At 59.4% G+C, this 27,775-nt stretch overlaps 3 protein-coding genes across 4 annotated transcripts; 2 read left to right on the top strand and 1 right to left on the bottom strand.

Moving 5' to 3' along the window:
* Positions 1-659: 659 nt before the first annotated feature.
* On the top strand, positions 660-9,624 carry CLASRP (CLK4 associating serine/arginine rich protein). 2 transcript variants are annotated; one of them, XM_082785379.1, is made up of 19 exons: positions 660-751; positions 1,011-1,112; positions 2,356-2,435; positions 2,535-2,619; positions 2,698-2,843; positions 2,925-3,021; positions 3,123-3,201; positions 3,311-3,384; positions 3,649-3,690; positions 3,812-4,051; positions 4,299-4,550; positions 6,397-6,576; positions 7,947-7,986; positions 8,481-8,541; positions 8,680-8,738; positions 8,861-8,907; positions 9,011-9,093; positions 9,392-9,416; positions 9,507-9,624. In XM_082785379.1, coding segments are annotated over exons 1-19 (1,737 nt in total). In that variant the 5' UTR covers positions 660-749; the 3' UTR covers positions 9,550-9,624. The 2 variants fall into 2 exon arrangements, 1 of the variants encoding a protein (XP_082641505.1); XR_014319474.1 differs by lacking the exons at positions 9,392-9,416; positions 9,507-9,624 and having other exon boundaries at positions 7,947-7,990; positions 9,011-9,047.
* A 492-nt stretch (positions 9,625-10,116) lies between these two features.
* GEMIN7 (gem nuclear organelle associated protein 7) lies at positions 10,117-11,659 on the bottom strand. The gene is made up of 2 exons (XM_082785380.1): positions 11,617-11,659; positions 10,117-10,690 (listed from the first exon to the last, which is right to left on the bottom strand). The coding sequence occupies exon 2, from the start codon at positions 10,677-10,679 to the stop codon at positions 10,119-10,121; it is 561 nt and encodes a 186-aa protein (XP_082641506.1). The 5' UTR covers positions 10,680-10,690; positions 11,617-11,659; the 3' UTR covers positions 10,117-10,118.
* Positions 11,660-12,109: 450 nt separating this feature from the next.
* Positions 12,110-27,172, top strand: PPP1R37 (protein phosphatase 1 regulatory subunit 37). Its single transcript, XM_082785383.1, has 13 exons — positions 12,110-12,412; positions 15,380-15,477; positions 15,951-15,996; positions 16,809-16,909; positions 18,925-19,044; positions 21,225-21,375; positions 21,784-21,939; positions 23,377-23,489; positions 23,653-23,794; positions 23,911-24,077; positions 24,490-25,324; positions 25,714-25,801; positions 26,263-27,172. Exons 1-12 carry the CDS (start codon positions 12,202-12,204, stop codon positions 25,794-25,796), a joined length of 2,223 nt encoding a protein of 740 aa, XP_082641509.1. The 5' UTR covers positions 12,110-12,201; the 3' UTR covers positions 25,797-25,801; positions 26,263-27,172.
* The last annotated feature ends 603 nt before the right edge of the window (positions 27,173-27,775 follow it).

Genomic DNA, 27,775 nt, shown 5'->3' with positions numbered 1-27,775 from the left:
GGGTTTGGGGGGGTTGGGGGGCATTTGGGGATTTTGGGGGGATTTGGGAGGGGGTTTGGGGGGCATTTGGGGATGTTTGGGGGGTGGGAGGGGGTTTTGGGAGGTGGGTTGGGGGATTTGGGGGGGTTTGGGGAGGGATATAAGGGGGTTGGGATATGGGGGGTTGGGGGGGGAGTTGGGGGGACTTTGGGGGTGTTTGGGGGGGCATTTGGGATTTTGGGAGGGTTGGGGGGGGAATTTGAGGATTTTGGGAGGATTTGGGAGGGGGCTTGGGGGATATAAGGGGGTTTGGGAGGTGGGTTGGGGATTTGGGGGGGTTTGGGGAGGGATATAAGGGGGTTGGGGGGGAATGGGGGGGAATTTGGGGGTTTGGGAGGGGGTTAGGGGGATGTGGGGGGGGGGTTGGGGGGCATTTGGGGATTTTGGGGGGTGTTGGGGGGGATTGGGAGGGGGTTTGGGGGACTTTGGGGGGGGGGGGGATGAGGTTTAGGGGCTGGGGGCAGTTTGGGGGCAGCGCTGCCATTTTATTCCCAATTTTGGGGCAGAAAAGGGGAAGATGAGCAACTTAGGGCCTGACTACAAGTTCCCCACCCCCCCGGCCCGTGCCGCAATCCCATTTTTTGACGTTTTCTCCCCATTTTTGCCCCCCCCAGAAAAAGGACCCTGCCCAGTTCCTACAAGTGCACGGCCGAGCCTGCAAGATCCACCTCGACTCCGCCGTCGCCCTCGCCGCCGAGAGCCCCGTCAACATGTCAGTGACACGGGGGGGGGCCCCAAATCCTTCCTGGGGGGGTCCCCATTACCGGGGGGGGGTCCCCATTACGGGGTGGGGGCCCCAAACCCATCCCGGGGGCTCTCCGCCACCCCATGGGGGGCGTTTGGCTTCATCCCAGCCCTAAATCGGGGTGTTTTATCCCCCGGGGGGGGGCTTTTATATCCCGGGGGGGGCTTTATTTTTTCTGGGGGGGGGGGAGTTCGGGGTGCTGAGCCCCCCCCCCATGTCCCTATAGGATGCCGTGGCAGGGGGACACCAATAATATGATCGATCGCTTCGACGTGCGGGCGCACCTGGATTACATCCCCATGTACACCCCCCCGCTGCTCAGCCCCGTGTAAGGCCCCGGGGGGGGTCCGGGGGGGTTCAGGGGGGGTCACGGGGCTGGGGTAGCCCCCAGTTTGCGTACTGGGACCAGTTTGGGGGGCCCAGTGTTAATGGGGTGAGGTGGAGAGCGCGTAATGGGGAGGGTGGTGGGGGGGAGGGAACTGACAGCGGGTTTCTGGTGGGTGGGGGGGGAGGTGAGCCCTGGGGGGGGGTGGGAAGAAAAAGGTCAGAATTGGGAAAAAAGTAGGAAAAAATGTAGGGAAAAAATGGGGAAAAAATGTGAAAAAAATGGGAAAAAAGTAGGAAAAAATGGAAAAAAAAAGTAGGGGAAAAAAAGGGAAAAATAGGGAAAAAATGGGGAAAAAATGGGAAAAAAAGTAGGGAAAAAATGGGGGAAAAAATGGGAAAAAAAAAAAGGGAAAAAAATAGGGAAAAAAGGGGAGGGAGGCGGTAAGGACCTGGGGGGGGTGAGGGGGTCCTGGTGAGGCACGCCACGATGCTTGTAGGGGGGACCCGTTTTTTAGGGTTTTTAAGTATTTTTTAAGGGTTGTTTGAGGGTTTTTGAGTTTTTTTTAATTTATTTTTTTTTTGAGGGGTTTTAAGGTTTAATTTGAGGGGTTTTATGGGGTTTTAAGGTTTTTTAATTTTTTTTTGAGGGTTTTTAAGCTTGTTTTTGAGGGTTTTTAAGCTTTTCTTTGAGAGCTTTTAAGGTTTTGTTTTGAGGGCTTTTAAGGGATTTTAAGGTTTTTTAAGCTTTTTTTTTGAGGGTTTTTAAGCTTTTTTTTTGAGGGTTTTAAGGTTTGTTTTTGAGGGTTTTAAAGTTTGTTTTTGAGGGCTTTTAAGGTTTTGTTTTGAGGGTTTTTAAGGGGTTTTAAGGATTTTAAACTTCTTTTTTGAGGGGTTTTAAGGTTTTTTTTGAGAGGTTTTAAGCTTTTTTTTGCAGGCTTTTAAGGTTTTGTTTTGAGGGGTTTTAAGGTTTTTTAAGCTTTTTTTTTTTTGAGGGTTTTTAAAGTTTTCTTTGAGGGCTTTTGTTTTTGAGGGTTTTAAGGTTTATTTTTGAGGGCTTTTAAGGTTTTGTTTTGAGGGTTTTTAAGGGGCTTTAAGGCTTTTTTAAGATTTTTTTTTAAGGTTTTTTAAGTTTTGTTTTTGAGGGTTTAAAGTTTGTTTTTGAGGGTTTTTAAGTGTTTTTTGAGGGTTTTTAACGTTTTTTTTGAGGGAATCCCACCCCAACGTGTCCCCCCCCCATTTTTCAGCTCCCCCGAGCAGGAGTCGGACGAGAGGAAATGCAACTACGAGCGGTACCGGGGCCTGGTGCAGAACGACTTCGCGGGCAGTGAGTGACCCGGGAGGGGCCCCCAGCCCCGGGGGGGGGCCGTGCAGGATGCGCCCCCCCCCACATCACGCCGCTGACCCCCCCCCGGTGCCGTTGCAGTCTCGGAGGAGCAGTGCCTCTACCAGATCTACATCGACGAGCTCTACGGGGGGCTGCAGAAACCCAACGAAGACGAGAAAAAGAAGTGAGGGGGGGGCAAAAAAAGGGATGGGGGGCGGTTTTCTCCCTGGGGGGGGCTGAGCTGAGCCCCCCCCCACCTCAGGCTGGCGGAGAAGAAGGCTTCCATCGGCTACACGTACGAGGACAGCACCGTGGCCGAGCTGGAGAACTCCTTGGAGAAACGGGGCGAGGAGGAAGACTCCGAGGAAGACAGCAACACGGACGAGGACGAAGTCATCCCCGATATCGGTAACGCCGCCCCCGCGCCCCCCTGGTTCATTATTTTTTGGGGGGGGGGCACGCTCTGAGCCCCCCCGTGCCCTGCCCCAGACGTGGAGGTGGACGTGGACGAGCTGAACCAGGAGCAAGTGGCCGACCTCAACAAGCAGGCGACCACCTACGGCATGGCCGACGGCGATTTCGTCAGGTAGGGGACCCCAAAAACGCCCCCCCCCCAGCCCCCAAAATATCCCCCCCCCCCCCTTTCCACGGGCACCCCCTGCTGAGGGTCTCTGCTCCCCGGGGAAGGATGCTGAGGAAGGACAAGGAGGAAGCCGAAGCCATCAAAAACGCCAAGGCGCTGGAAGAGGAGAAGGCCATGTATTCGGTGAGGGGGCCGCGGGGGGGGGCTCCGGCTGCTTTAGGGACCCCAAAAAATTCCGGGGGGAGCTCCCCACTGAGCCGTGCCCCCCCCGAGCTCCGTTTTTCCCCTCTAGGGCCGCCGCTCCCGCCGCCAGCGGAGGGAATTCCGGGAGAAACGCCTGAAAGGGCGCAAGATCAGCCCCCCGAGGTGAGCACCCACCACCCCCACGCCTCCCCCCGACCCCCCCGGCCCTTCCCCATCCCCTAAGAATTCCCCTAATTGATCTCATTCCCCTAGTTTACCTCATTCCCCTGATTGACCTCATTCCCCTGATTGACCTCATTCCCCTGATTTACCTCATTCCCCTGATTTACCTCATTCCCCTAATTTACCTCATTCCCCTAATTTACCCCATTCCCCTAATTTACCTAATTCCCTTTTTTTTTTTTTTTTTTGGCCTTTTCCCTGTAGCTACGCCCGCAGAGACAGCCCCACCTACGACCCTTACAAACGGTGAGACCGAGCTGGCGACTTCCCCCGAATTTTGAGTTCGGAAGGGGGCGTTTTGGGCAAATTCCACCGCTTTTTTTTTGTTTTTTTGTTTTTTTTTTTTTCCGTTTTTTTTGTTTTTCAGCTCCCCTTCGGAATCCACCTCGGAATCCCGCTCCCGATCCCGCTCTCCTTCCCCGGGCCACGAGGAGAAGATCACTTTCATCACCAGCTTCGGAGGCAGCGACGAGGAGGCTGCGGCCGCTCAAGCCGCCGCCGCCGCCACCGGGAAAAGCTCCAACGCCTCCGCCGCCGCCCCGGGCAAGCAGCGCTGCCCCCCGGGGCAACCGGGCAGCGCCGCGGCAGGTCATAGCGCCTCGGCCCGGTCGGTAACCCCCCCCCTTTTGCCCCTTTTTGCCCCCTTTTTGGGTGGAATTGCCGCGGGATTGGGGGGTTTGAGGCTCGGCGCCACGCCTCGCGGCCTCCCCGGGGGGTGAGGGGAACGTGGGTGGCTCGGATTTGGGTTGAAATGAAAGGGTTTTGGCGCTCTTCAAGAGCCCGGGGGAGGGAGCCGGGGTTGCGACGCCCCCACCCCGTCCACGAACGGCTCGCCCCGTGTCCCCCCCTTCCAGGCGCCGCTCTTCGTCCTCCTCCTCCTCGCCCTCCTCCTCCTCGTCCTCCAGCTCCCGCTCCAGCTCCCGCTCGCACCGCGGCGCCCACCACCGCTCGGGGGGCCGCTACCGCCGCTCCCGCAGCCGCCGTTACTCCCGGTCCCGTTCCCGCAGCCGCCGTTATTCGGGGGGGGGCTCCCGGGACAGTCGCCGCCGTTCCCGGTCCTATTCCCCCGACCGGGGCTACCGCTACGGCTCCCGACGCCGCTCCAGGTGGGTCCCCAGGATATGGACACCCCCCCCCCACCCCGCCGTGGTGGCCTCTCCAGCGCAGCTTGGGCTCGTCCCTGGGGTCCCCAAATTGTCCCCGGGGTCCCGGGTTGGTCATTGGGATCCCCAAATTGTCCCCAGGAACTCAGGTTTGTCCCCAGGGTCCCCAAATTGTCCCCAGGAGCCCAGGTTTGTCCCCATGGTCCCCAAATTGTTACCAGGAGCCCGGGTTTGTCCCTGGGGTCCCCAGTTTGTCACCAGTATCCCCATTGTGTCACTGGGCTCCCAGGTTTGTCCCCGGGATCCCGGGTTTGTCATTGGGATCCCCAAATTGTCCCCAGGGTCCCCAAATTGTCCCCAGGAGCTCAGGTTTGTCCCTGGGGTCCCCAATTTGTCCCTGGGAGCTTGGGTTTGTCCCCAGGATCCCCAGTTTGCCACCAGTATCCCCAATGTGTCCCCAGAATCTCAGGTTTATCCTTGGGATCCCCAAATTGTCCCCAGGAGCCTGGCTTTGTCCCCAGGCTCCCTAATTTATCCCCAGGATCCCCAGTTTGTCCCCAGGAGCTTGGGTTTGTCACTAGGGTCCCCAGTTTCTCCCCAGGAGCTCAGGTTTGTCCCCAGGGTCCCCAAATTGTCCCCAGGAGCCCGGGTTTGTCCCTGGGGTCCCCAATTTGTCCCTGGGAGCTTGGGTTTGTCCCCAGGATCCCCAGTTTGCCACCAGTATCCCCAATGTGTCCCCAGAATCTCAGGTTTATCCTTGGGATCCCCAAATTGTCCCCAGGAGCCTGGCTTTGTCCCCAGGCTCCCTAATTTATCCCCAGGATCCCCAGTTTGTCCCCAGGAGCTTGGGTTTGTCACTAGGGTCCCCAGTTTCTCCCCAGGAGCTCAGGTTTGTCCCCAGGGTCCCCAAATTGTCCCCAGGAGCCCGGGTTTGTCCCTGGGGTCCCCAATTTGTCCCTGGGAGCTTGGGTTTGTCCCCAGGATCCCCAGTTTGCCACCAGTATCCCCAATGTGTCCCCAGAATCTCAGGTTTATCCTTGGGATCCCCAAATTGTCCCCAGGAGCCTGGGTTTGTCCCCAGGCTCCCTAATTTATCCTCAGGATCTCCAGTTTGTCCCCAGGGTCCCCAAATTGTCCCCAGGAGCCCGGGATTGTCCCTAGGGTCCCCAATTTGTCACCAGGAGCTCAGGTTTGTCCCCAGGATCCCCAATTTGCCACGAGAATCCCAGGTTTATCAGTGGGATCCCCAAATTGTTACCAGGAGCCTGGCTTTGTCCCCAGAGTCCCTAATTTATCCCCAGGAGCTCCAGTTTCTCTCCAGGATCCAGGGTTTGTCATAAGGATCCCCAGTTTGTCCCCAAAGAGCTTGGGTTTGTCCCCGGGGTCCCCAATGTGTCCCTGGGATCCCCAGTTTGTCCCCAGGATCCCAGGTTGTTCATTGGGACCCCTAATTTGTCCCCAGGGTCCCCAATTTGTCCCCAGGAGCTCAAATTTGTCCCCAGGCTCCCCAGTTTGTCCCCGGGATCCCACGTTTACCCTTGGAATCCTCAGTTTGTTACCAGGAGCCTGGTGTGTCCCCAGGATCCTGGGTTTGTCCCCGTTGTCCCCAATCAGTCCCCAGGACTATGGGTTTGTCCCCGAGCCCCCCATCAGTGCCCCCACACCCCAACAAACCCTCAAACCCTCACCAAAACCCCAACCCCCCCCTCCCACCCTGCGCCTCTCCCCCCCTCCCCACCCTCCTCACCCTCCTCACCCTCCTCCCTTCTCCCCCCACCCCGGCACCCCCTCAGCTTTCGGGGGGGGCCACTTTTCACCCCGTAACCCCCCCCTTTTCACCCCAAACCAGGAGCCGATCCCGCTCGGGGGAGCGCTGCCGGAGGGGAGCCCGCTCGAGTCGCCGCTGGAGCAGCAGCAGCCGCAGCCCCAGCGCCTCGCCCAGCCCCAGCGCCTCCCGCTCGGCCTCGCCGCCCCGCGACAAGCCCCCGCGCCCCGCAGCCTCGCCGGCCGTGGGGGAGAAACTGAAAAAGTGAGCCCCCCCCCCAACTCCTTTCTCTTCCAATTTTTACCCATTTTCGTTTATTTGCTGCTTTTCCCCGTGCCGGGCTCCTCCCGCGCTCACCCGCCCTCTTTTATCCAAAATTTACATCAATTTTTATTCATTTTCTTCCCTCCTCTGTGCTGGGTTCCACCTGCACTCACCCTCCATCTTTTATCCTAAATTTATATAAATTTTCATTTATTTTCTTCCTTTCCCCATGCCAGGCTCCTCCCGCGCCCACCCGCCCTCTTCTAGCCAAAATTTACATCAGTTTTTATTTATTTTCTTCCTTCCCCATGCCAGGCTCTGCCTGTGCTGCCCTCCCTCCTTTATTAAAAATTTTTACTGATTTTTCATTTATTCTCTTTCCTGCTACTTAAAATTTATATTTACTTTAATTTCTTTCTTTCTTCCCCATGCCAGGCTTCACCTGTGCCCACCCGCCCTCTTCTAGCCAAAATTTACATCAATTTTTATTTATTTTCTTCCTTCCTCTGTGCTGGCCTGCACTCACCCTCCATCTTTTATCCTAAATTTATATAAATTTTCATTTATTTTCTTCCTTTCCCCATGCCAGGCTCTGCCTGCACCCACCCGCCCTCTTTTATCCAAAATTTACATCAGTTTTTACTTATTTTCTTCCTTCCCCATGCCAGGCTCCGCCTGTGCTGCCCTCCCTCCTTTATTAAAATTTTTTACTGATTTTTCATTAATTTTCTTTCCCGCTATTTAAAATTTGTATTTACTTCCATTTCTTTCTTTCTTCCCCCTGCTGGCCTCGCCTGTGCCCACCCTTCCTCTTTTACTCAAAATTTTTATTTATTTTCATTCATTTTCTTCCTCTCTCCAGGCTCCACCTGCACTCACCCTCCCTCTTTTATCCCCAATTTTTATTCATTTCCATTTATTTTCTTCCCTCCCCCACATCAGGCTCCTCCTCCACTCTCCTCCCTCCTTTATTTCAAATTTTCCTTTATTTTCCTTTATTTTCATTTATTTTCATTTATTTTTCCCCTCCCCTGTGCCTGGCTTCACCCGTGTCCAGCCTCAATCTTTTATTTAAAATTTTGATTTCTTTTTGATTTATTTTCTTCCCTTCCCCCTGCCAGACTCCACCTGTGTGCCCCCCACCCCCCATATTTCAAATTTTCTTCTATTTTCATTTATTTTTTCCCTCCCCTGCTATTTAAAATTCATATTTCTTTCTTTCCACCTCCCTCCTTGATCCCAAACCTTGATCTACTTCACTTTATTTCCTCCCCGGTGCCAGCCTCCACCCGCGCTCCCCTTGTGTTTGTTTTTTTTTTTTGACTTTTTTGACTTTTTCCTTAATTTTCTTCATTTCCCCCCCCCCGCAGGGCTGACGCTGCTGCTGGTAAAGAGACAGGAGCTGCCAAAGTCAGTAAGAATTTAACCTCCCCTCCTTTATCCGCACCAAGCCGAGCAGACTTTAAGGGCTGGAGGAGGTGCGGGGCCGGCGCCCGGCCCCCCCCGCGCCCCTCCGTGGGGGGGGGAGGGTGGTGGGGACCCCCCCGGGTTGTCCCCGGGGTCCCTGTGGGGCTCGGGGCCGTGCCCGGTGGTCCCTAAAAGGTGTTTTGGGGGGGGGCATTTGGCGGTGTCACCCTGTGGGGGTGGTCCCTGAGGGGTGGGGGCTGCGGTTTGGCCCTGCTCGGCCCCCCCCCCCGGGGGGAAAAATTGGGGTGGGGGGGCTTGAGGAGGGGGTGAGGGGGGGGCAAACGTCCCCGGGGGTGTTGGTGGCTCGGTAGGGGGCACGGATGGGGAGCTGGGGGGCTCGGGGTTGGGTTTGGGGGGGGGTTGGGGGGGTCGGGGGGGGGCTGTCTGTGTCTCCGTGCCCCCCCCCCGGCTCACACGCGGCCCCGCTTTGCTTGCAGCCCAAGCTGACGCCGCAGGAGAAGCTGAAGCTGCGCATGCAGAAGGCTCTGAACCGGCAGTGTAGGCACTAAACCCCCCCCCCCGCACCCCAAAATTGCCCTTTTCCACCCCCCCAGCCCCAAAACCAACCCGATTCCCCCCCCCCGAGCTCTCTTTCCCCCCCCCTTTCTGAGCTCCCCGCTCTCTTCCCCCCCGCAGTTAAAGCCGACAAAAAGGCAGCGCAGGAGAAAATGCTGCAGCAGGAGCACGAGAGACAGGTGGGGGGGGGCAAAAAGGGGCTGGGGGGGGCATAAAGAGGCTGGGGGGGGGCACGGTTTGTCCTGGGGGGGCCCTTTTGGGGCAGGACCCGGCTCAGAGCGCGCTCGTTTCTCTCTTTCAGGAGCGGGAGGACGAGCTGCGGGCCATGGCACGGAAGATCCGCATGAAGTAAAGCCCCCCCCTTTCTCCTTCCTCCCGGGGGGGGGGGGGCAAAGTTGGGTATAAATTGCCCAAATTCCTCGTTTTTTAACTTATTTTGCCCCCCCCTCAGGGAGCGAGAGCGGCGCGAGAAGGAGCGGGAGGAGTGGGAGCGGCAGTACAGCCGGCAGAGCCGGTCCCCGTCCCCTCGTTACAGTGAGTGCCCCAAATTTTTTGGTGGGGGGGGGGCCAAATTTTTTTGGGGGGGCCCCAAAATTCTGGGGAGGGACCCCAAAAATTGTTTTGAGGCCCTAAAATTTAAAAAAGGGGCGAGGGGAGGGCAGGGGGGTGCGGGGAAGGCAGCGCCCTCCTGCTGCAGCTCCTGGGGGGGGGGAATAAAGGGTGTGGGGGGGGGGAAATAAGGAGCAGAGGCTGATTTTGGGGGAAAAAAGGGTGGAAATGGGTCTGTGGGGGGGTCTTGGTGCCATCTCATCGCCCCCTTTCTGCCTTGCAGGCCGGGAGTACAGCTCCTCCAGGAGGTAGGTCCCACACGTGTGGGGCTGGGGGGGTCCCGGGGGGGGTCCCGGGGGGGCCGAGCCCCTTCTCAACCCCTTTCCCCCCCCCCGCAGGCGCTCCCGGTCCCGCTCCCGGAGCCCCCACTACCGCCACTGAGGGGCTGCAGGGAGAGTTTGGTGTTAATAAAGGAAAAAATGTTTAAAAAAAAAAACAATAAAAAGTGCCCCCGGGGTGCTGTTTATTTTTTTGGGGGGGGGTTGGTTATTTTTGGGCTTATTTTGGGGAGGATTCTCTTGTTTTGGGGAGGCTCCGCTGCTGTTTTCAGTCCGGGAAGGGAGCAGAAAATTTTGGGGAGGATTCCCCTCTTTTGGGGAGGTTCTGCTGCCGTGTTCAGTCCTCGTTTTGGGCTGGATTCCCTTATTTTGGGGAGCCTCTGCTGCAGTTTTGAGTCCTCTCGTTTTGGGGAGGATTCCCTCATTCTGGAGAGGCTCTGCTGCTGGTTTCAGTCCATGAGAGGAGCCCGAAATTTTGGGGAAGGTTTCTCATATTTCAAAAAAGGTCTCCTGCCCTTTTCAGTCCTTATTTTGGGGAGAATTCTTTTATTCTGGCGAGGCTCTGCTGCCGTTTTCAGTCCGGGAAAAGAGCTTGAAATTTTGGGGAGGATTCTCTTATTTTGAGGAAGGCCCGCTGCTGTTTTTAGTTCTCTTATTTTGGGGAGAATCCCTTTATTCCAGGGCAGCCCCGCTGCCACTTTCACTCTTACTTTGGGGCAGATTCTCTTGTTCCGGGGCTCCCCCACTGCCGTTTTCACTCCCGTTTTGGGGCGTATTCCCTCGTTCCGGGTTCTCTCCGCCGCTATTTTCGCTCCTCTCATTTTGGGGCAAATCCCCTCGTTCCGGGGGGGCCGGGAGGGGCATCTCGAAGGCGTAGGCGATGATATCCGAGCAGCGCAGCAACGCGGCCGCCTGCAGCCCCAGGGGGGTGCGCAGGGCGTCCACCTGGAAGGCGAGGGGGGGGGCGTCGGCGGCCGCCACCACGGCCCCCACCCGGCCCCCCTCGTGCAGGGTGAAGCTGACCGGGAGCCCCCGCATGGCCCCCAGGCTCCGCAGGTACCGGAGCCTCAGGGCTGCCCGCGCAGCCTGGGGGGGGGACGAGGTTTTTGGGTGCCCCCCCCAGGCTGTTCCGGTCCCCAAAAGTGCCTGGAAGCGGGGGGAGGAGGGGCTGAAGCCCCGGCTGGAGCCCTCGGGGCCGCGGGGGAGGCGCAGGACGCTCACCGGCACCGCCATGGGGGTGGGGGCTGCAAGGGGGGGGGAAAAAGGGTCGTTAGGAGAAGGTAATTAACCCCCCCTCGGGGTAATTAATGTTAGGGAACTGCCCCCCCCCCGTGGCCTATGGGGAGCCCTGCTCATCATGTCCTGTTAGCCCCTGCCTATAGGGACCCCAAAAGCCCTCAGAGATCCCCAAATTCTTCAGGGACCCCCCCAGCCCCCCCCCCCAAGACCTGTGCCCCCCCCCCAAAGACTTATGACCCCCCTCCCCCCCAAAAAATACCCCCCTCCTGAAGCCTCTGCCCCCATCACCCCCCTCAAGCCCTCCCCCCTCTCTATAACACCCCCGTGCCCCTCTCCAGCCCCCCCCCAAAGACCTGCGACCCCCCCACCTTGACCTCTAACCCCCCCCAAACCCCTCCTGAAGCCTCTTCCCCCCCCTCTAGACCCCCCACTACCCCCCATGCCCCTTTCCAGACCTCCGTGGCCCCCCCAAAACCCCTCCTGAAGCCCCTGCCCCCCCAGTTACCCCCCCATGTCCCTCTCCAGACCCCCCCAGCCCCCTCCCAAAGCCCCCCCATCCCCCCCCACGACCTCAGCCCCCTCAGTGCCCCCCCCAGACCCTTCCTGAAGCCCCTTCCCCCCCCGTAGCCCCCCCAGAAACCACCCCGTGCCCCCCCCACCCCCCTATTCCCCCCCCACCCCCTCCATCACCCTCCCCCCCACCTCCCCACCCCTCAGGCCCCCCCCCCGAGGCCTTCCCCTCCCCCCCCGAGCCTCCCCCCCCCGAGCCTCCCCCTGCCCTCAGCCCCCCCCCAGCCCCCCTCCCATGACCCCTGCTCCCCCCAAATCCCCCCCGAGGCCTCTGAGCCCCCCCATTCCGCCCCAAAATCCCCTAAAAACCCCAAAAAACTCCCCAAAATCCCCCCAACCCCCCCCTTGGCCCCCCCCGTACCCCTCACGACCCCCCCCTCACGCTCCCAGGGTCTCTGCGCATGCGCGGCGCTTCCCGCCCGGAAGTGCGTCACCCTCCCACCCTCTCCGCCGCAGATTCGCCAAACGGCTCCGCACCTCCCCTCCCCCCCTACCCCCTCCCGGTTCCCGCCTCCCCCCCGGTCCCCATCCTCTCCCCCCCTCCCCGGTGCCCGTTTCTCCCCCCTCCATTTTTTCCCTTCCCCCCCCCACACCGGTGACGAAAGTGCTGCTGGTCCCCCCCCTCCACTACATCCGCCGATTCGCCTCCGCAGATTCGCCGCGCCGCTGCCCCCGCAGAAAAACAAAAAATAAATAAATAACTAAAAACACCACAAAACGAGCCGAGAGCTCGACGCCTTCCTCCTTTGGTGGTAAAAAGAAACAAAAAAAATATTATTATTATTATTTTTTTTATCCTGACGGCCTGGGGCTCCGTGACGAAAGTGCGGCGCTGAGGCCGCGGTGGCGGCGGCTCCGCTCCCGGTGCGCGGCGGCGGCTCCGGCCCGGCCCGGCCCGGCCCGGCCATGCCCCGCTGAGAGGCCCAGGCCCAGCCCCGGCCCCGCCATGGACGAGGCCCCGGTGCCGCCGCCGCCGCCGCTTCTCGCCCTTCCTCCTCCTCCTCCTCCTCCTCCTCCCGGCCCCGTTCCCGGTGAAGCGGGCCCCGAAGCGGCCCCCGAGGACGTGAGGCTGAGGCACGGGGCGAAGCGGGTGACGTTCCCGTCAGACGAGGACATCGTGTCCGGGGCTGTGGAGCCCAAGGATCCGTGGAGACACGGTAACGGGAACCGGGGGGGTGGGAACGGGGCTGGGGGTGAGTGGGGGGGGCACCGGGAAGCGGGGGGGAAACGGGAACCGGGGGTCGAGTAACGGGGACCGGAGGAGAAATGGCCCTGGGGGTGAGGGGGGGGGGGACCGGGAATCGGGACCGGGAGTCGGGACCGGGAACCGGCCCCGGGGGTGAGGGGGGGGGGCAGGAACCGGAGGGGAACCGGCCCCGGGGCTGAGCAACGGGGACCGGGAACCGGAGGCTGAATGGCCCCGGGGCTCAGCAGCAGAACCGGGAAACGGCCCCGGGGGTTGAGCAACCGGGACCGGGAACCGGAGGGGAAACAGCCCCCGGGGGGGGTCAAAGAGTTGGGATCAGGCCCCGGGGGGGGGAACGGCCCCGGTTCTCCCACCGCCCCGCGGCTCTACGGGCACAGAACCCGGGACCGGGACCGGGCCGAGGCCCCCGGGAGGGGGCGACCCCAATGGGCACCGACCGGGGGGTGAACGGTTGGGGAAGGACCTGGGGGGGTCGTGGGGGGGGAAACCCCGACCCTAAACGGGGCAGAGGCTGCGGGGGGACCAAAGGGGTCTCCTGGGAAGCTGGGGGGGTGGGTGACAGGACGGGGGGTGACGGCTTCAACCCCAACGGGGGCAGGTTTCTGTTGGGGGGACCCCAAAATCCCCGCTGGGTTCCAGGAGGAGGAAAGGGAGGCTTCCCCGTCTCATCCCAGCGCTTAAATCGCACGGTTTTGGGGCAAAAGCTTCTCCCCCGAGGCTGAATTGGGGCTGGAAAGGGCGATTTGGGGATTTGCAGGAGGCAGCCGAGGGCTCTGGCAGCTTTTTCTGACTTTTTACAGCTTTTTCTTCCTCTTTGTAAAAGAAACGTGAAGCGTTACCACCCAGAAACGCGCGGTTCTGCCCCAAATCTTTCCATGGGGCTGCCAAATTTCTGGGATTTGGGGTTTTTGAGCGTCGCCTCCTCCATCCTCTTTCTGCCCTGCTTTTTATTTTTCCCCCCAACTTTTCCCTCCAGCTCCCTCCTGCCGGGGTGCCCGCGAGCTCCCCGCTGCTTTTTAACGTTTCTCTCCTCATTTTCACCCCCATCCCAGCACCGGGACTGGTGATTTTTGGAGGATTCCAGCCTTTTCGAAGCCCGGCGTGGCGCTCAGCCCTCGCTGCCTCCTTCCTCCACCACCTTTTTACCTCCCCTCCTTTCATTCTTTATCCCCCAGGCTCTCCTTTCAGCGCCGGGTTCGGTTCCACCTCGGAGGACGCGAGGCTGAAGGCAGCCTCCTCCTCCTCCTCCTCCTCCCCGGGAGCACCCGGTCACGCCGCGAGCCTGGCAGCTAACGAGGGCGTTAATGAGTAACTGTTAACGAGGAACGCCTCGTTGGCTTTGCCTCCATGGCTTTGGCTCGCTGCCGGTTGGGATCTGGGATCCGGGATCCTCGTGGCTGGGGAACGCCCTCGTGGCTCTTCCGCCCCTAATCAGCTCCTCGGTTAACGAAGAGATTAATTAGGGAGCTGCTCTGCCCGGCCAGATTAGCAGAGGTGCAGAACAGGGTCGGCGTAGCCAGAAGAAATCCCTCCCCCCGTTAACCAGGAGCATTTGGGGGGGGGGGGGGGCTGTTTCCTGGGCTCCCCCCTCTCCTTTTTAACTTTTATTTGATATTTTTTGGGGTGCAGAGGGAGCAAAAAGGCCGAGGGGCTGCTGGTGCCGAGCGTTTTATAAATCCCCTTCATGTTACAGCAACGTCACCGCACAAAACCCCGGGGAAAAACACACGGGGGGGGGCTCAGGATCCCCCCCTTGGGCTGTGCCAAGAGAAATAAATAATTTTGGGGACAAGGCGGCATCAGAACCAACCCCAAACTGCAGCTCGGGGCGCTCAAAGCAGCACCAGGGGGGAATCCGATGGTGTTTTTGGGGGTTTTGCGTGCGTTTTGGGGGGTTTTGGGTATGATTTTGGGGGCTTGGGGTGCGTTTTTGGGGGTTTTGGGTACGATTTTGGGGGGTTGGGGTGCGTTTTGGGGGTTTTGGGTGCGTTTTGGGGGGTTTTCTGTGCCTTTTTGGGGGTTTTGGGTGCGTTTTGGGTGCATTTTGGGAGGTTTTGCGTGCGATTTTGGGGGTTTTGCGTGCATTTTGGGGGTTTTCTGTGCGTTTTTGGGGGTTTTGCACACCCCCAGTGCTCGCAGGAGCCAGGAGGAAGGCTCTGGGGGAGCGGGGCCGTGGCCGGGAGCTGCTGCTCCCCTCGCCACCGCGATTATTTCCCTCCCTGCAGCTCAGGTTCCCAGCTCAGGTTGCAACGAGGCCAAGGAAATCGCCCCCAAACCCCCCCGTAACCCCCCCGCAGGGCCAGTGTCGCGTGTGCTCTGCCCGCTGAAGCACTCCAGCTCGGTTTTCAGCCCCCAGGGGTTAAAAACCAGCCGAGGTTTTGGGGCAAGAAAGCTGGTTTTAGGTCCTGAGTGGCTGAGAGGCCCCGTGGGGTGTGCGCAGTTCACTGTTGGTGTTTGCTGCCCGAAAACCTCGCTGCCGTGGCTTGGGAAGGGGAAAAAGGGGTCAGGAAAAGGGGATAAAAACCCTAGAAAGAGCCAAAACGGAGCCAGAAGCTGCTGAGAGCTGGGCTTGCGCAGCCTGCAGCCCAGCAGGCTCGGGGCAGAGGGTTTTAGGGTGAAAAAGGAGAGGTTTGGGTTGGGTGGAAGGCAGAAATCGGATGCATTGAGCACGGTGAGGCCTGGACGGGGCCGCCTGGAGAAGCTTTGGGTTCCCCTCCCTGGCGTTGGGTCGGATCCCCTGTGATGGGGAAACTGAGTCACGGAGCCTTGGGGGTGAGCAGTCCTTCAGTGAACATTTTTGGGGTGAAAACCCAGCATGAGAGAGCCTAAAAACAAGGAATTTGAGGGGCTGGGGGGCGAGCGAGGGGGGCTGCCCGCTGCACCGTGCCCTCACGGGGATCCTTTTCTTCTTTTCCAGCCCAAAACGTGACGGTGGACGAGATCGTGAGCGCCTACAAGCAGGCCTGCCAGAAGCTCAACTGCAAGCAGATCCCCAAGCTGCTGAAGCAGATCCAGGTGGGGCACCCCAAAGCCCTGCCCCTCGCCCGGGATTTTATGGGATCGGCTCCAACCCTCCTGCTCCAACCCCACAAAAGGCTCGTGGCCGGCTGCAGAGCGCCACCGGCGAGGGAGCCTAATTAGCAGCAGCTTTCTGCTTAATTTGCTGCTGACGCCAAGCCTGGGAGCTGAAGGAGGGAAGGAGGGGCCCCGACGGGCTCCTTGTCCCAGCGGTTTGGCCCTGGGATGTTTTTTTAATGAGAAAACGTGCCCGTGCCTGCAGGGACAGCGGGGCTGAGCCGGGCTTTGCCCCGGGCACGTAGCGTGGATCCGAGGCCCGCTTCAAACCTCAGTCCTCAGGCACAAAGTGTAAAGATTGAGCTCTTTTTGGCGTCAGAATTTACCCGATTTTCTGCGTTATCTCCTCGTTCCGGTGCTGGAATCCCCCTCCCTTCCTCCCGCGTGCCAAACTCCTGCTCTGTCTTTTACAGGAATTCAAAGATCTGGCCCCCAGGATAGACTGCCTGGACCTGAAAGGTAACCCCTGCCACCAGGGGAACGAATTCTGCTGCCTTTTGGGCAATATCAGTGGGGTTTTGGGGCCAGCTGGAGCCGGGCTCTGCTCCCCAGGGGACAAACGCTCGCTTGGGATCCCTTTTTGAGCCTCCTGCTGCCCCCATTTCCCCCCTGCTCCTTCCACACCAAGCACCCTCAGCCTCTGCTGCTCGCCTCTGCGCAGGGGGGAAAGGGTTTGGGGTAAAGCAACGTCCTCCAGGGCCGTGTGTCACCAGCTGAAGGAAGCCAGCCACAATTTTCCAGAGTATCTGCTGAGAAATAAGCAGAGAAATAACAAATAAAAAGCCCCAAATCTTGGAAAAACGGTCTGGAGGCAGCTCGTCCCTTTACTTCCCTAAAATGAACCCCACAAACCCAACTCTTCCCCTTTCAGCCTTGGCTGCGTGGTGTTTTTGTATGGCAAAAGGGATCGGGGCGCAGTGGGAGAGGGGCTGATGGTGGTGAGGGGCCGGCTCGTTCAGAAAACAGCCGCAGGAATCCAGTTTTGGGTGAAAAAACAGCATTCTGGTGGCTCACGGCTGGCCAGGATGAGGGTCTTGGGGGCTCCCGTGCTGGTTTTTGGGTGGATTTCCACTTTGTTTGGTGCTGGAGCCTGCCCCGGGATGGGAGGTGAAGACAAATTCATTCCCACGTCTGGCATCGGGCTCTGAATTTCCCCCCAGCTGGGTTTTTGGGGGGGCTTTGGGGCACAGGGAGGAGAAATTCGCCTTGGTGTGCGCCCCGACAGCTCCGAACCCCTTTTTTTTTTGTTTTTTTTTTTTTCCCTGCCCCAGGGGAGAAGCTGGATTACAAGGCCTGCGAGGCCCTGGAGGAAATTTTCAAGCGGGTCCAGTTCAAAATCGTCGACTTGGAGCAAACGAGCCTGGATGAAGACGTAAGTCTCCTCGGTCCCAATTCAGTTCCACAAAAACCTTTTGGGGTTTTTGGCACTTTCAGGGCTCTGATCTTTGTGGGGTGCCCCGTGCCTTTCCCCCTCATACCCACGCCCTCGTTTGGTTCTGTGGGTGCAGCGTTCGCTGCTCCAAACCCAACCGTTTGTGTGCTCTGGGTGTAAAACCCAAGGAAATGGTTAAAAAGCCTTTTTTTTGGGCTGTCAGAGCTGCTCCAGTGCTGTGCTCATCAAACCAAGCGGAGCAGAACCCACCACAGTGCCCCGTTTGTCCCCAGCTGCCTGCCCCCTGCCTGCCCCGCTCCTCTCAGCCCCCTGGCTCCCCGTGCCCTGTTATTTTGTTCCCCAAAATCAAAGTTTCTTCCCCTTTTTACCCTAAATCAAACTTTGGTTTCTCCATCCCATCCCCCTGCCAGCTCTGCAGCATCCCCTCTCTTCGTGTCCTCCCCGTGCCATCCATCCCCATCCCACCCCTGCCTCTGGAGCTGCGCTGCTGTGGCCCCTTGCTGCTTTTTTTTCCCCCTTTTTCCCCTTTTTTCCCCTTTTTCCCTCTTTTTTTCCCCCCTGCTCTTCAGCAAAGCCCAGTGGCATCCGACCAGGAGAGGTTAAGGGGGGAATTCGTGGCTGTGGCTGCACTCAGCATCGTTTTCCCCCTGACCCCATCTTGTCCCAGCATTTGGGTCCCCCGTGACGTGCCCAGTGGGGCAGGAGGAGGCCGTTTTTGGGGACAGATGGAGCTGTTTTGGGGGACAGACAGCGCTGCGCCTCCCACCCAGCCTCCTTACATGGGACTGGGATCCCACAGAGTGCCCCAAGCTCATCCCATGCCTCTAGGAGAGCACCAGGTGGGGTTTTGCACCTTCCCTTCCAGCAGCACCCACGGGTGCCCGCGCGGGGCCGGATTTTGGCCCCTCTCCCTCCCCAAAACCCTCCCTTTTATTCACCAGAGCAAGCCCCAACCCTCCCCGGCTCCTCCTCGCCGCGTGCTCCTCCGAACCCCGCTGCAGGAAAGATGAATTCCACCTCAGCTATGGTGTGGGAGGGAGGTTTGGGAGCCCAGCCCTCAGCAGGACCTCGTTCAGGGCCAGAACCACGCTCGTCCCCGTACCAAAAGGGCTGATTCACGCCGCCTCAGCCGGCCCCTGACTCACCCGGCGGCCAGCAAGCCTGCCCAAATTCCCCTCGTGGCTTCCTGCGGCGCCGCGTTCCCCCAGGAGCTGTTCTCTGCTCCTCGTGCTGCCCTTTTCCAGTCCTCCAGGTCCCTCCGCGTGCTTTCGTTCCTGGAAACCTCGCAGCAAACGCTTCGTGGCTCAGCCCCGGCGTGCACGTTTCGGCTCGTTTCGGCTCGTCTGGCCCCGAAGAGGCTCGTTATGTAATTAAGCAAATTGGTCCCCTGCTGCTGCAGGCAGCTCCGGGGGCGCTGCACAGGCACAGGTCCTGCTCTGCCCGACCCTTTCACTCCCAGCCCTGGTTTTTGTACATTTTTTTTTTTTTACTGGGATTGCTCAGAAACAGGACGGCTCAAACCGAGCTGCTTGTGCCCCAGCACAGCAAAACCACCTTGACCCCTTCTCCTCCAGACCTCTTTTACCCCTTTTCCTCCAAACCTTTTCCTCCAAGCCTCCTTTTCCCCTTTTCCAAGCCTCCTTTTCCCCTTTTCCAAGCCTCCTTTTCCCCTTCTCCAAACCAACAGCAGCGATTGTGCCCTACAAAACCCCACGGCCCCTTGCTCCAAGGTGCTTCCACCACCGTTTCTGCCCGAAGGCAGCTTTGCCATCCCCGCTGCTTTCCAGCAGCACCAACGTTTGCAAAATAGGAGGGAAAAAGAGAAAAATTAGGACAAAAACCAGGGTGCAGCACTGGGTGTTGCAAGCAGGGCCACAGCGACGCTCTTCACACCCCTCCTGCCTGAGAGGAGGAGGCCTGGCCACAAATTGTTATTTTTTTATGACCTTTTATCCCCTTTTAACGCCTCTTTTCTCCATGCCTCCGTTCCGCAGGGCGCCTCGGCGCTGTTCGACATGATCGAGTACTACGAGTCGGCCACGCACCTCAACATCTCCTTCAACAAGCACATCGGCACGCGGGGCTGGCAGGCGGCTGCACACATGATGAGGAAGGTTCGTGCTCCCTCCCTGCCCCTGTGGGCACAGGTTTTAAACACAAAAAACCCCCCCCGGGGGCTGCCCACGGAGCTTTACCCCTGGTTAGGGGCTGGCTCCAAGCAAAGTGTCCGTGGCTGGAGCATGCAGGTGGGCGTTCTGCCCTCTAGGAAGAGCTGAGTTTTTCGTCAAATCCAAAAGTTTCCTCGTCAGATCCAAAAGTTCTCCGTGAAATTCACAAGTTTCCTCATCAAAGTCAGAAATTTCTCATCGAATCCAAAAAAGTCCTCTTCAAATCCAGAAGTCGTCCCTGTCAAATTCACAAGTTGCCTCATCAAATTCAGAAATTCCTCATCAAATCCAAAAGTCCCGTGTCAAATCCAAAAGTTCCTCATCAAATCCAAGTTTCCCCATCAAATCCAGAATTCCCTCATCAAATCCAAAAGTTCCCCGTCAAATTCACAAGTTTCCTCATCAAATTCAGGAATTTCTCATCAAATCCAAAAAAGTCTTCCCATCAAATCCAAAAGTTCCTTGTCAAATCCAAGTTTCCCCATCAAATCCAGAATTCCCTCATCAAATCCAAAAGTTTCCATGTCAGATCCAAAAGTTCCCTGTCAAATTCACAATTTTCCTCATCAAATTCAGGAATTCCTCATCAAATCCAAAAATTTCCTCTTCAAATCCAAAAGTCTTCCCCATCAAATCCAAAAGTTCCCTGTCAAATTCACAAGTTTCCTCATCAAATCCAGAATTCCCTCATCAAATCCAAAAGTTTCCTCGTCAGATCCAAAAGTTCTCCATGAAATTCACAAGTTTCCTCATCAAATTCAGAAGTTTCTCATCAAATCCCAAAATTTCCTCTTCAAATCCAAAAGTCTTCCCATCAAATCCAAAAGTCCTGTGTCAAATCCAAGTTTTCTCACCAAATTCAGAAATTCCTCATCGAATCCAAAAGTCCCTTGTCAAATCCAAAAGTTCCTTGTCAAATCCAAGTTTCCCCATCAAATCCAGAATTCCCTCATCAAATCCAAAAGTTCCTCGTAGAGAAAACAGCCGTGGCCTCCCCAAAATATTGGCTTGTTTTTGTAAACCCAAGCAAAACCCGAATTTGTCCAGGTTTGTCCTTGGATGAAGGGGAGCCCCCTGCCCCCCTGCAGCACTCTGAAGCTGGGTCTGAAATTCAGCACGCGGAATTCTTCATCACCACACGTGATGCCCTCCAAACAGAGGCCCTGCCCTGTCTGCACTCACTTCCAGCCACCAAAGGTGGAACTTCTCCAGTTTTCCTCTTCTCCCACCTCCCAGTTTCCCTCTTGCAGACCCGCTTTCCATCTCCAAGCACACAGAGCTCATCAAATCCCCAAGTTTGGGCGTTCTCGTGGCCTCCCCAGGTACACAGCGTCCATCAGCCACGTGCCTGCTCCGAGCTGCCCCCGGGCAGAGCCAGGAGCTCTTTTTCACCCCCCAAAATCTTCGTTATCATCGGTCGTTTCGATCCCGGGGAGCTTCTGGCCTTTTGCTTGGTGCCAGCAGGGTGAGGAAGCGTGGCCTCTGCAGGAACAGTCCTGGCACGTCCTTCCCCGGGTTCAAAACACGGCACGGGGCTGTCCCCTTTGAATTAGGGCACCGATTTCTGAGCGTTTTGGTGCGTTTTGAGCATTTTTGGTGCCAAGGAGCAAGACCTCAGAAGCGCAGAGCCCCGCAGAGCAGCGCGGGCTGTGGTTCACTGCGTGCTCACAGCCTCTGGATCTGCCCCTGGATCCGGGCTTAGGGCCTCTGGGGGAGTTTAGGAAGGGGATAAAGCTCCTAATGGGGAGGGGAGGTTGGTGGCAAGACCCCCCCCCAGCTCCTCTCCTGCTGCTTTTGTGCTCTGCCCCTCGCCATAAAGCGGCCAGCGGAGCTCCAGAGGGGCTGGGCTCAGCCCCTGGGGCAGCTCGTGGCCACGTGGAGGGGCGTGCAGAGGCAAAAAACCCTAAAAGCCCTAAAAGTGACAGGTACAGAGCCAGAAATGATCAATAAAGGGGCTGCCGGGGTGGCTGTGCTGAAATCAGGTCCAGCTGCAGGTCCTGTGCCCGGCAGGATCCCTCTCAGCACCGTGCCAGCTTCCCGGGGTGCTCCCTCCTGGCTCCTCGCCCCTTATTTACACCCCCTGGGGTGCCCCAAAAACGTGATTTTGGGGTTTTTTTTCCCCGCAGACCAACTGCCTGCAGTACCTGGACGCCCGCAACACGCCCCTGCTGGACCACTCGGCCCCCTTCGTGGCCCGTGCCCTGCGCATCAGCAGCAGCCTGGTGGTGCTGCACCTGGAGAACGCCAGCCTCTCGGGGCGCCCCCTCATGCTGCTGGGTGAGTGGCGACCCCCCCAAAAACCCGGGGACCCCGCTAGGGGGTGCGGGGAGGAGGGTGGAGGCCGGTGCCCGGTCGTTAAGCTAATGAATTAGGAGTCAGTCACCCGGCTTAAGCTGACGGAGGCGTTGTGATGGCAGGGCAACGTTTCTGGGCTTTAATTGCTCGTTAGGGCAGCCCAACTGGGAAAACGACCGCGGGCACACGTGCTGCTGGCGCTGACCCCCCCCGGAAAGCCACCAAACTGTGCCAAGGGGGAGAATTCTTAAAGGTTTTTCGCCCTCGCTCAGCTGCACGGGGTCCGAGTGCCTCTCGCCTCTTGTCTGCGGTGGTTTTTGGGGGGGATAAAATGAATTTGAGGGCTTTTCACCTGCTAAATGTGAGCCCCCCGCTGTTGTCTGCCATCAGCCACGGCGCTGAAGATGAACATGAACCTGCGCGAGCTGTACCTGGCCGACAACAAGCTGAACGGGCTGCAGGACTCGGCGCAGCTCGGCAACCTCCTGAAGTTCAACTGCTACATCCAGATCCTCGACCTGAGGAACAACCACATCCTCGACTCAGGTCAGGCTCCCTCTGCCCCTGCGGAGCCGCTCGGGCCATTCGGCCGCGTGCAAGGAGGAAGAAAAACTCCCAGGTTGTGGCTTGGGGGAGAAAAGAGAAGCGAATTGCCCTTCCCTGCCCAATTTCTCACCAGGCTGCGGCCCTTTGGGTGCTTTGTGGCAGCTTTTTGGGGTGAACCGAAGCGAAAAGAGACACCGAGGTGGCGTCCCTCGTGCCAAGGGTCCTGACCCTGCTGCCTGCCCTGAGCCGCAGCCGCACGGGAGAGATCTGTCTGCACCACCAGGCTCTGCATTTCCCCAATTCCCCCTGATCTCACCCCAAATTTAATCCTGCGTGCTGCCAACCCCCCCCCACACAGGCAGAGCCACAACAAACGCAGCTTAAACCTTCGGGAAGGGTCAAAACCCGGCGGCACGTGAGGCTCCTTGAGCCTCCGGCCGGTTTTCCTCCAGCTCCGAGCTGGTTTTTCTCCTCTCCATCCCACTCACCGCGGCTGAGCGGGGAGGCCAGCTCTGATATCAAAACAGAAATTACGAAACGCCCCCACCCCGGGCTCCGACAGCAGCTAATTCTAGGTGTGGGCACCTCCCGGCGGCGCGATTGCCGCTCCGGGAGCCGCGCGTGGCCCTCGTGGGCATGAAAGCAGCCCCAGCGTGCCTGGCTCGGCCGCGGCCGGTGCTGGGGTGGACGCCCGTGCTTCCGGACGGGTCCCACCCTAAGGTGCAAATATTAATTTGCCACCTCGCAGGTCAGCTGGCACGGCCCGTGCGTCTCTGGGCACTGAATAATCGCGAGCGGCGCTGGGCTCGACGTGTCCGGCGTCACCCGCGAGGTGTTGCTGCGGGCTCCTGCCGCCCTGTTTGCCCGGGGATTCGACGTGCTTATCAAAATAAATATGTTTACAGCGATGGGAAGCGGCCCCGGCCCTCGGCCCCGGGGAGAAGCAGGCCAGCCAGCCTTACTCATCGTCCCGTGGGCTGCCTCTTCCTGCGCTTCTCCCGTCCCCGTGCGGGCGCGGGGGCAAATCCCAGCCCCCTGCTCAGGCTCCGTGCCCTCCAAGCTCCGTTCTGTGCGTTTTTTCCCCCATTTCAGAGGCTGGCACTGATTTAATGTGTACGCCGAGAGGTTATTGCCTGCCTGTGTGTTTGCTGTGCAGCAGCTGTGGGTTTCATCCAGCCCGAGGCTCAGTGGGGTTCGGAAGCGCTTCCTTCCCAAAACGTGGGGCACAAATCCCCCCCCGTGCCCACGTCCCGCTCTGCAGAGGGGCTGATTTCAGCCCCATTTTCCCCTCTGGGGGTCTCCCATCCCCATGGAGCAAAGAGCAAAGCCAGAAAAGCTCCGATAAAACCCGCTGGTGTCGGGGCGGTGCAACTGGGGGGCCGGACCACCTTGGAAAACCCCAAATCCTGACCCCCCCCCCTGCTGTCGTTCTTCCAGGCTTGGCATACATCTGCGAGGGGCTGAAGGAGCAGCGCAAAGGGCTGGTCACCCTGGTGCTGTGGAACAACCAGCTGACTCACTCGGGCATGGCGTACCTGGGGATGACTCTGGTGAGTGCAGCTTCCTCGCCCTCACCCCCCTCCTCTGCCCCCTTTTCCTCCGTCCCACCGCCTCGCCGTGCCTCCCCCCCGTCCTTTTTCCCCCCCTCCACGCCCTTCAGCTCCTCGCCGGGCTTCGGGACGGAGCCCAAAATTGAAATTTCCCCCCCCACAGCCTCACGCCCAGAGCCTGGAGACCCTGAACCTGGGCCACAACCCCATCGGCAACGAGGGCGTCCGCAACCTGAAGAACGGCCTCATCGGGAACCGCTCCGTGCTGCGCCTCGGCTTGGCCTCCACCAAGCTGACCTGCGAAGGTGAGCCTTCCTTCCAGGAGAACGCCTCGGTTTTGCCCCAAAAATGCCTTTTTTTGGGGTCTGGCAGAGGCACCTTTGCCGCCGGGGTGTCCCCTCACCCGTGTATTCCCCCCCAGGTGCCGTGGCGGTGGCGGAATTCATCGCGGAGAGCCCGCGGCTGCTGCGCCTCGACCTGCGGGAGAACGAGATCAAAACGGGGGGGCTGATGGCGCTGTCCCTGGCCCTCAAGGTCAACCACTCCCTGCTGCGCCTCGACCTGGACCGCGAGCCCAAGAAGGAGTCCGTAAGTCCCCAACCCTCGGCCTCCGAGACGGGAACGGCGATGGCTTTGAGGAGAAACCCCCCCCCGGGAGCTCAATTTTGGGGCAATTTGGGGGTTTTGTGGGGAAAGGCCGGGCCTGGCCAGCAGGAGAGGAGGGAAAAAGCACATTTAAGGTGTCGATGTCTCCTCTTGCGTGGAGAACTTCGTGGGCTTGGTGTTTTAAGCCCAAGGCTCTGGCTTTAAGGCTGCCCACTGCTGCTTGAGCTGTTTCTTGCTCTTTCCACAGCTCCTTGTCGCTCCGGGTGGCCGGATTGCTTGCTCCCAGCCTGGGACACGAGCGGTGGGGCTGGGTGTCCCCGGGCTGCTGCTGGAGGAACGCTTCCAGCCCCCGTTTCTCCCACCACCGACCCTTCCTCTCCTCTCCCTGCCGCAGGTGAAAAGTTTCATCGAGACGCAGAAGGCTCTGCTGGCCGAGATCCAGAACGGCTGCAAGCGCAACTTCATCCTGGCCAAAGAGAAGGAGGAGAAGGAGCAGAAGCTGCAGCAGTCGGCCTCCATGCCCGAGATCACCGTCACGGAGGCCCTGGAGGAAGGCCCCGGGGAGGACGACAGCGCGGCCTCCACCCCGGAGGAGGGCGAGGAGGCCGGGGAGGGCCCCGTGTCCTCGGAGAACGGCGCCGCCGAGCCGGCGGAGGACGGCGCCGGCGCCACGGACTCCGACTCGGACACGGATGAGGAGGAGGACGCGGGGTTGGCGACGAAGGACTTGAACCGAGCGCGGGGACAAAATGATTCCGGTGGCGCCGCCGCCGCGGCGTCCCCGGAGCAGGCGAGGGCCGGGCGCGATGCCGAGGCACCGCAGCACGCCGCGGGGTGCCCCTCCGCGTCCCCCCAGGGGAACGAGCGGAGGATTTCGGTCTCCAGCCCTGGGCGAGGCCATAAAATCTTTGTGGTGACGCGCGTGGAGAGCCTGCCGGAGCGAGCGGCCGCCACCGCGTGCCCACGGGAGGCCGGGGACGGCCCCGCCGCGAAACCCCCCGAGCCCCCGGCCCCGACGCCGGCCTCCGGGTCCCCGAAACGGGCCAACGGGGCGGCTCCGGGCTCCACCGGCGGCGTGGACGCGGCGCCGAGCCCCGAGGAGCTCGGCAGCCCCCTGCCCTGCGAGGGCCAGGCCCTCCCCAACGGGCTGAAGACGGATTTTGCGCGAGCGCTGCCCGACGCCTCTCCGGAGGGCGATGGGAAAGCGGGGAGCTGCGCGGCCGAGCACGGTAAGACCCCCGCGCCCCCAGCCCTGCACCCTAAACGCCCCCCAGGGCGGGTCCAGAGCCATTTTCCGTGCCCCAGGGTCCTTCAAATCGCCCGCTGTGAGCCGCAGAGGGGTTTTTCCATGGGAATTTGGAGCCCGCTGCGCCGCTGCCCTTCAGTGCTTTGAAATTCCTTTGAAATCCGTTTAATTAGGCGCGTGGAGAGGCTGAAATTAAGGATAGCTGCAGGGAGGCTCCGAGCTCAGAGCCTCCCGGGCGCGTTCGGCAGCGCGGAGCCGTCCCTTGATGTGGTTCACGGGGGGGGGGGAACGGGGATGGGGATGGGGATGGGGACAGGGAGGGGGGCAGCTCCTCGCTGGGCGCCCCCCGGACCCGCGGCCGTTTGCTTCCAGAGCTGAACTGCTCCAAGAACGAGAAGGAACTGGAGGAGCTGCTCCTAGAGGCCAGCCAGGACACCGGGCAGGAGCCGCTGTGACGCAGGTGAGGGGGGGTCAGGGGGGTCAGGATCCGGCCCCGAAGGGAATGGGGGCACGAGATGGGGGTCCCTAAGGAGCTGGGGGGTCCCAAAAAAGGAGCTGGGGGTCCCAAACAAGCTGGGGGTTCCTAAGGAGCTGGGGGTCCCAAATGAGTTGGGGGGGTCCTAATTGAGCTGGGGGGGTGCCAAGCAAGCTGGGGAGTCCCCAAACGAGCTGGGGGGTCCTAAACGAGCTGGGGGGGTCCCAAACGAGCTGGGGGGTCCCAAACAAGTTAGGGTTTCCTAATGAGCTGGGGGTTCCAAAGGAGCTGGGGGTTCCCATACAAGCTGGGGGATCCCAAATGATCTGGGGGTCCCAAACGAGCTGGGGGGTTCCTAACGAGCTTGGGGGGTCCCAAACGAGCTGGGGGGGTCCCGAACAAGCTGGGGGGGTCCCAAAGCTCCGCTCCCCCCCCCTCTCTTTCAGACCCCGTATCCGGGAGGCTGCGGCCGGCACCCGCGTGGCTTCGTTCTCTTCCCGCTCCGCACGATCCCGAACCTCGGGCTCCAGGACGAGGGGCGCCTCCCCCCCGCGCCCCCCCCCCCAGCTGCCGCTTCCCCCCCCCTCCCGGCCGCTCTCCCCGCTCCTTCCCCGGGGCAGAGCCCGCAGCGGGGCCGGGGGGGGGGGGCACCGGCCACACACTACAGGGCCATCGCCCATGGAGGAGCCTGTGCCACCCGACGAGCTGCCCAGGACAGGCTGCCTCCGCAGCCACAATGGTTATTTATTTTAAAAATTCCTCTTTTTTGGTTGTTTTTTTTTTTTTTTTCCGGTTTTGTTTCGTTTTTGGTATCTATTTATCGTGAGCTGCAAAGAACCGGGTGGGGATGTAGAGGACGGTGTAGAATTTAATTCCTCCTAGGCTAACCTTGCAACCTCTCTGAGCTGCTCCTGGCCTGCAAAAAAAAAAAAAAAAAAAAACACAAAAAAACTGCTGGAAAATGAGAAAAAAAAAAGAAAAAACACACAAAAATAGGGCACCGCTCGCGGCCGTGGGGAGAGGAGCGGGGTCGCCGCGTCCCTGCCCCTGCCCTCCTCGCGCCGGGAGCGGCGCTGGCTTTTCTCAGGGGCCGGCGGGGGGGGGAGAACGCGCGCGGGGCTTGGATAATTATAATTATAATTATTATTATTATTATTTTTTTCTGAAAAGTGCAATAAATCTATCAGGGAGCCGAGGGCGCGGGCCGGGGCGGGCGTCGCGCGCCCGGGCTGGCGGGGAGCTGCGCGGTAACACTAAGCCCGGGGGCCGGCGGGCGCTTGGCTCGCGTTGGTCGTTTCTTTCCGTCGTGTATTTTTGTTAACACTGTTTTCTATTAAACGAGAACCGCATTCGTCACCCCCGCCTCCTGCCTGCCGCCTCCGGATCGGGGCCAAATCCGCCCGTTTTGGGGGTTTTGGGGGGAGAAATGGGGTGAGGAGGGAGAGGAATGTGCCCAAACCCTGGGGCTTCGCCCTCGTCGCCTTCCCGTGTGCCAGGGGCGAGCAAAGCGGCTCGGCACCGCTTTGGGCTGATTTCCCAAGGAATTGGGACTGGTGTTGATATCAGCAGCTCAGCACCACTTTGGGCTGATTTCCCAGGGAATAGGGAGCAGCACCAACATCAGCAATTTGGCACCGCTTTGGGCTGATTTCCCAGGGAATTGGGACTGGCACCACCATCAAGCAGTTCAGCACCACTTCGGGCTGATTTCCCAAGGAATTGGGACTGGTGTTGATATCAGCAGCTCAGCATCGCTTTGGGCTGATTTCCCAGGGAACTGGGACTGGCACTACCATCAGCAGCTCGGCACCACATTGGGCTGATTTCCCAGGGAACTGGGACCAGTGCTGATATCAGCAGCTCAGCACTGCTTTGGGCTGATTTCCTGAGGAATTGGGACCAGTGCCGATACCAGCAGCTCGGCACCACTTTGGGCTGATTTCCCAGGGAATTGGGACC

The sequence above is a fragment of the Aythya marila genome, assembly GCF_965140915.1.
Source record: "Aythya marila genome assembly, contig: HAP1_HAP1_SCAFFOLD_13, whole genome shotgun sequence".
Taxonomy (NCBI): Eukaryota; Metazoa; Chordata; class Aves; order Anseriformes; family Anatidae; genus Aythya; species Aythya marila.
This window is presented reverse-complemented; position numbering and strand designations above follow the sequence as displayed.

Bases quoted from the DNA above. Each gene is read 5' to 3' on its own strand.
- CLASRP (XM_082785379.1), top strand. The intron at 7,987-8,480 runs GTCAGTAAGAAT...CTTTGCTTGCAG, and splicing joins AAGAGACAGGAGCTGCCAAA to CCCAAGCTGACGCCGCAGGA. The intron at 9,417-9,506 runs GTAGGTCCCACA...CCCCCCCCGCAG, and splicing joins GAGTACAGCTCCTCCAGGAG to GCGCTCCCGGTCCCGCTCCC.
- GEMIN7 (XM_082785380.1), bottom strand. From the start codon at position 10,679: ATGGCGGTGCCGGTGAGCGTCCTGCGCCTCCCCCGCGGCCCCGAGGGC.
- PPP1R37 (XM_082785383.1), top strand. From the start codon at position 12,202: ATGGACGAGGCCCCGGTGCCGCCGCCGCCGCCGCTTCTCGCCCTTCCT. The intron at 15,997-16,808 runs GTAACCCCTGCC...TCCCTGCCCCAG, and splicing joins AGACTGCCTGGACCTGAAAG to GGGAGAAGCTGGATTACAAG. The intron at 16,910-18,924 runs GTAAGTCTCCTC...TCCGTTCCGCAG, and splicing joins AAACGAGCCTGGATGAAGAC to GGCGCCTCGGCGCTGTTCGA.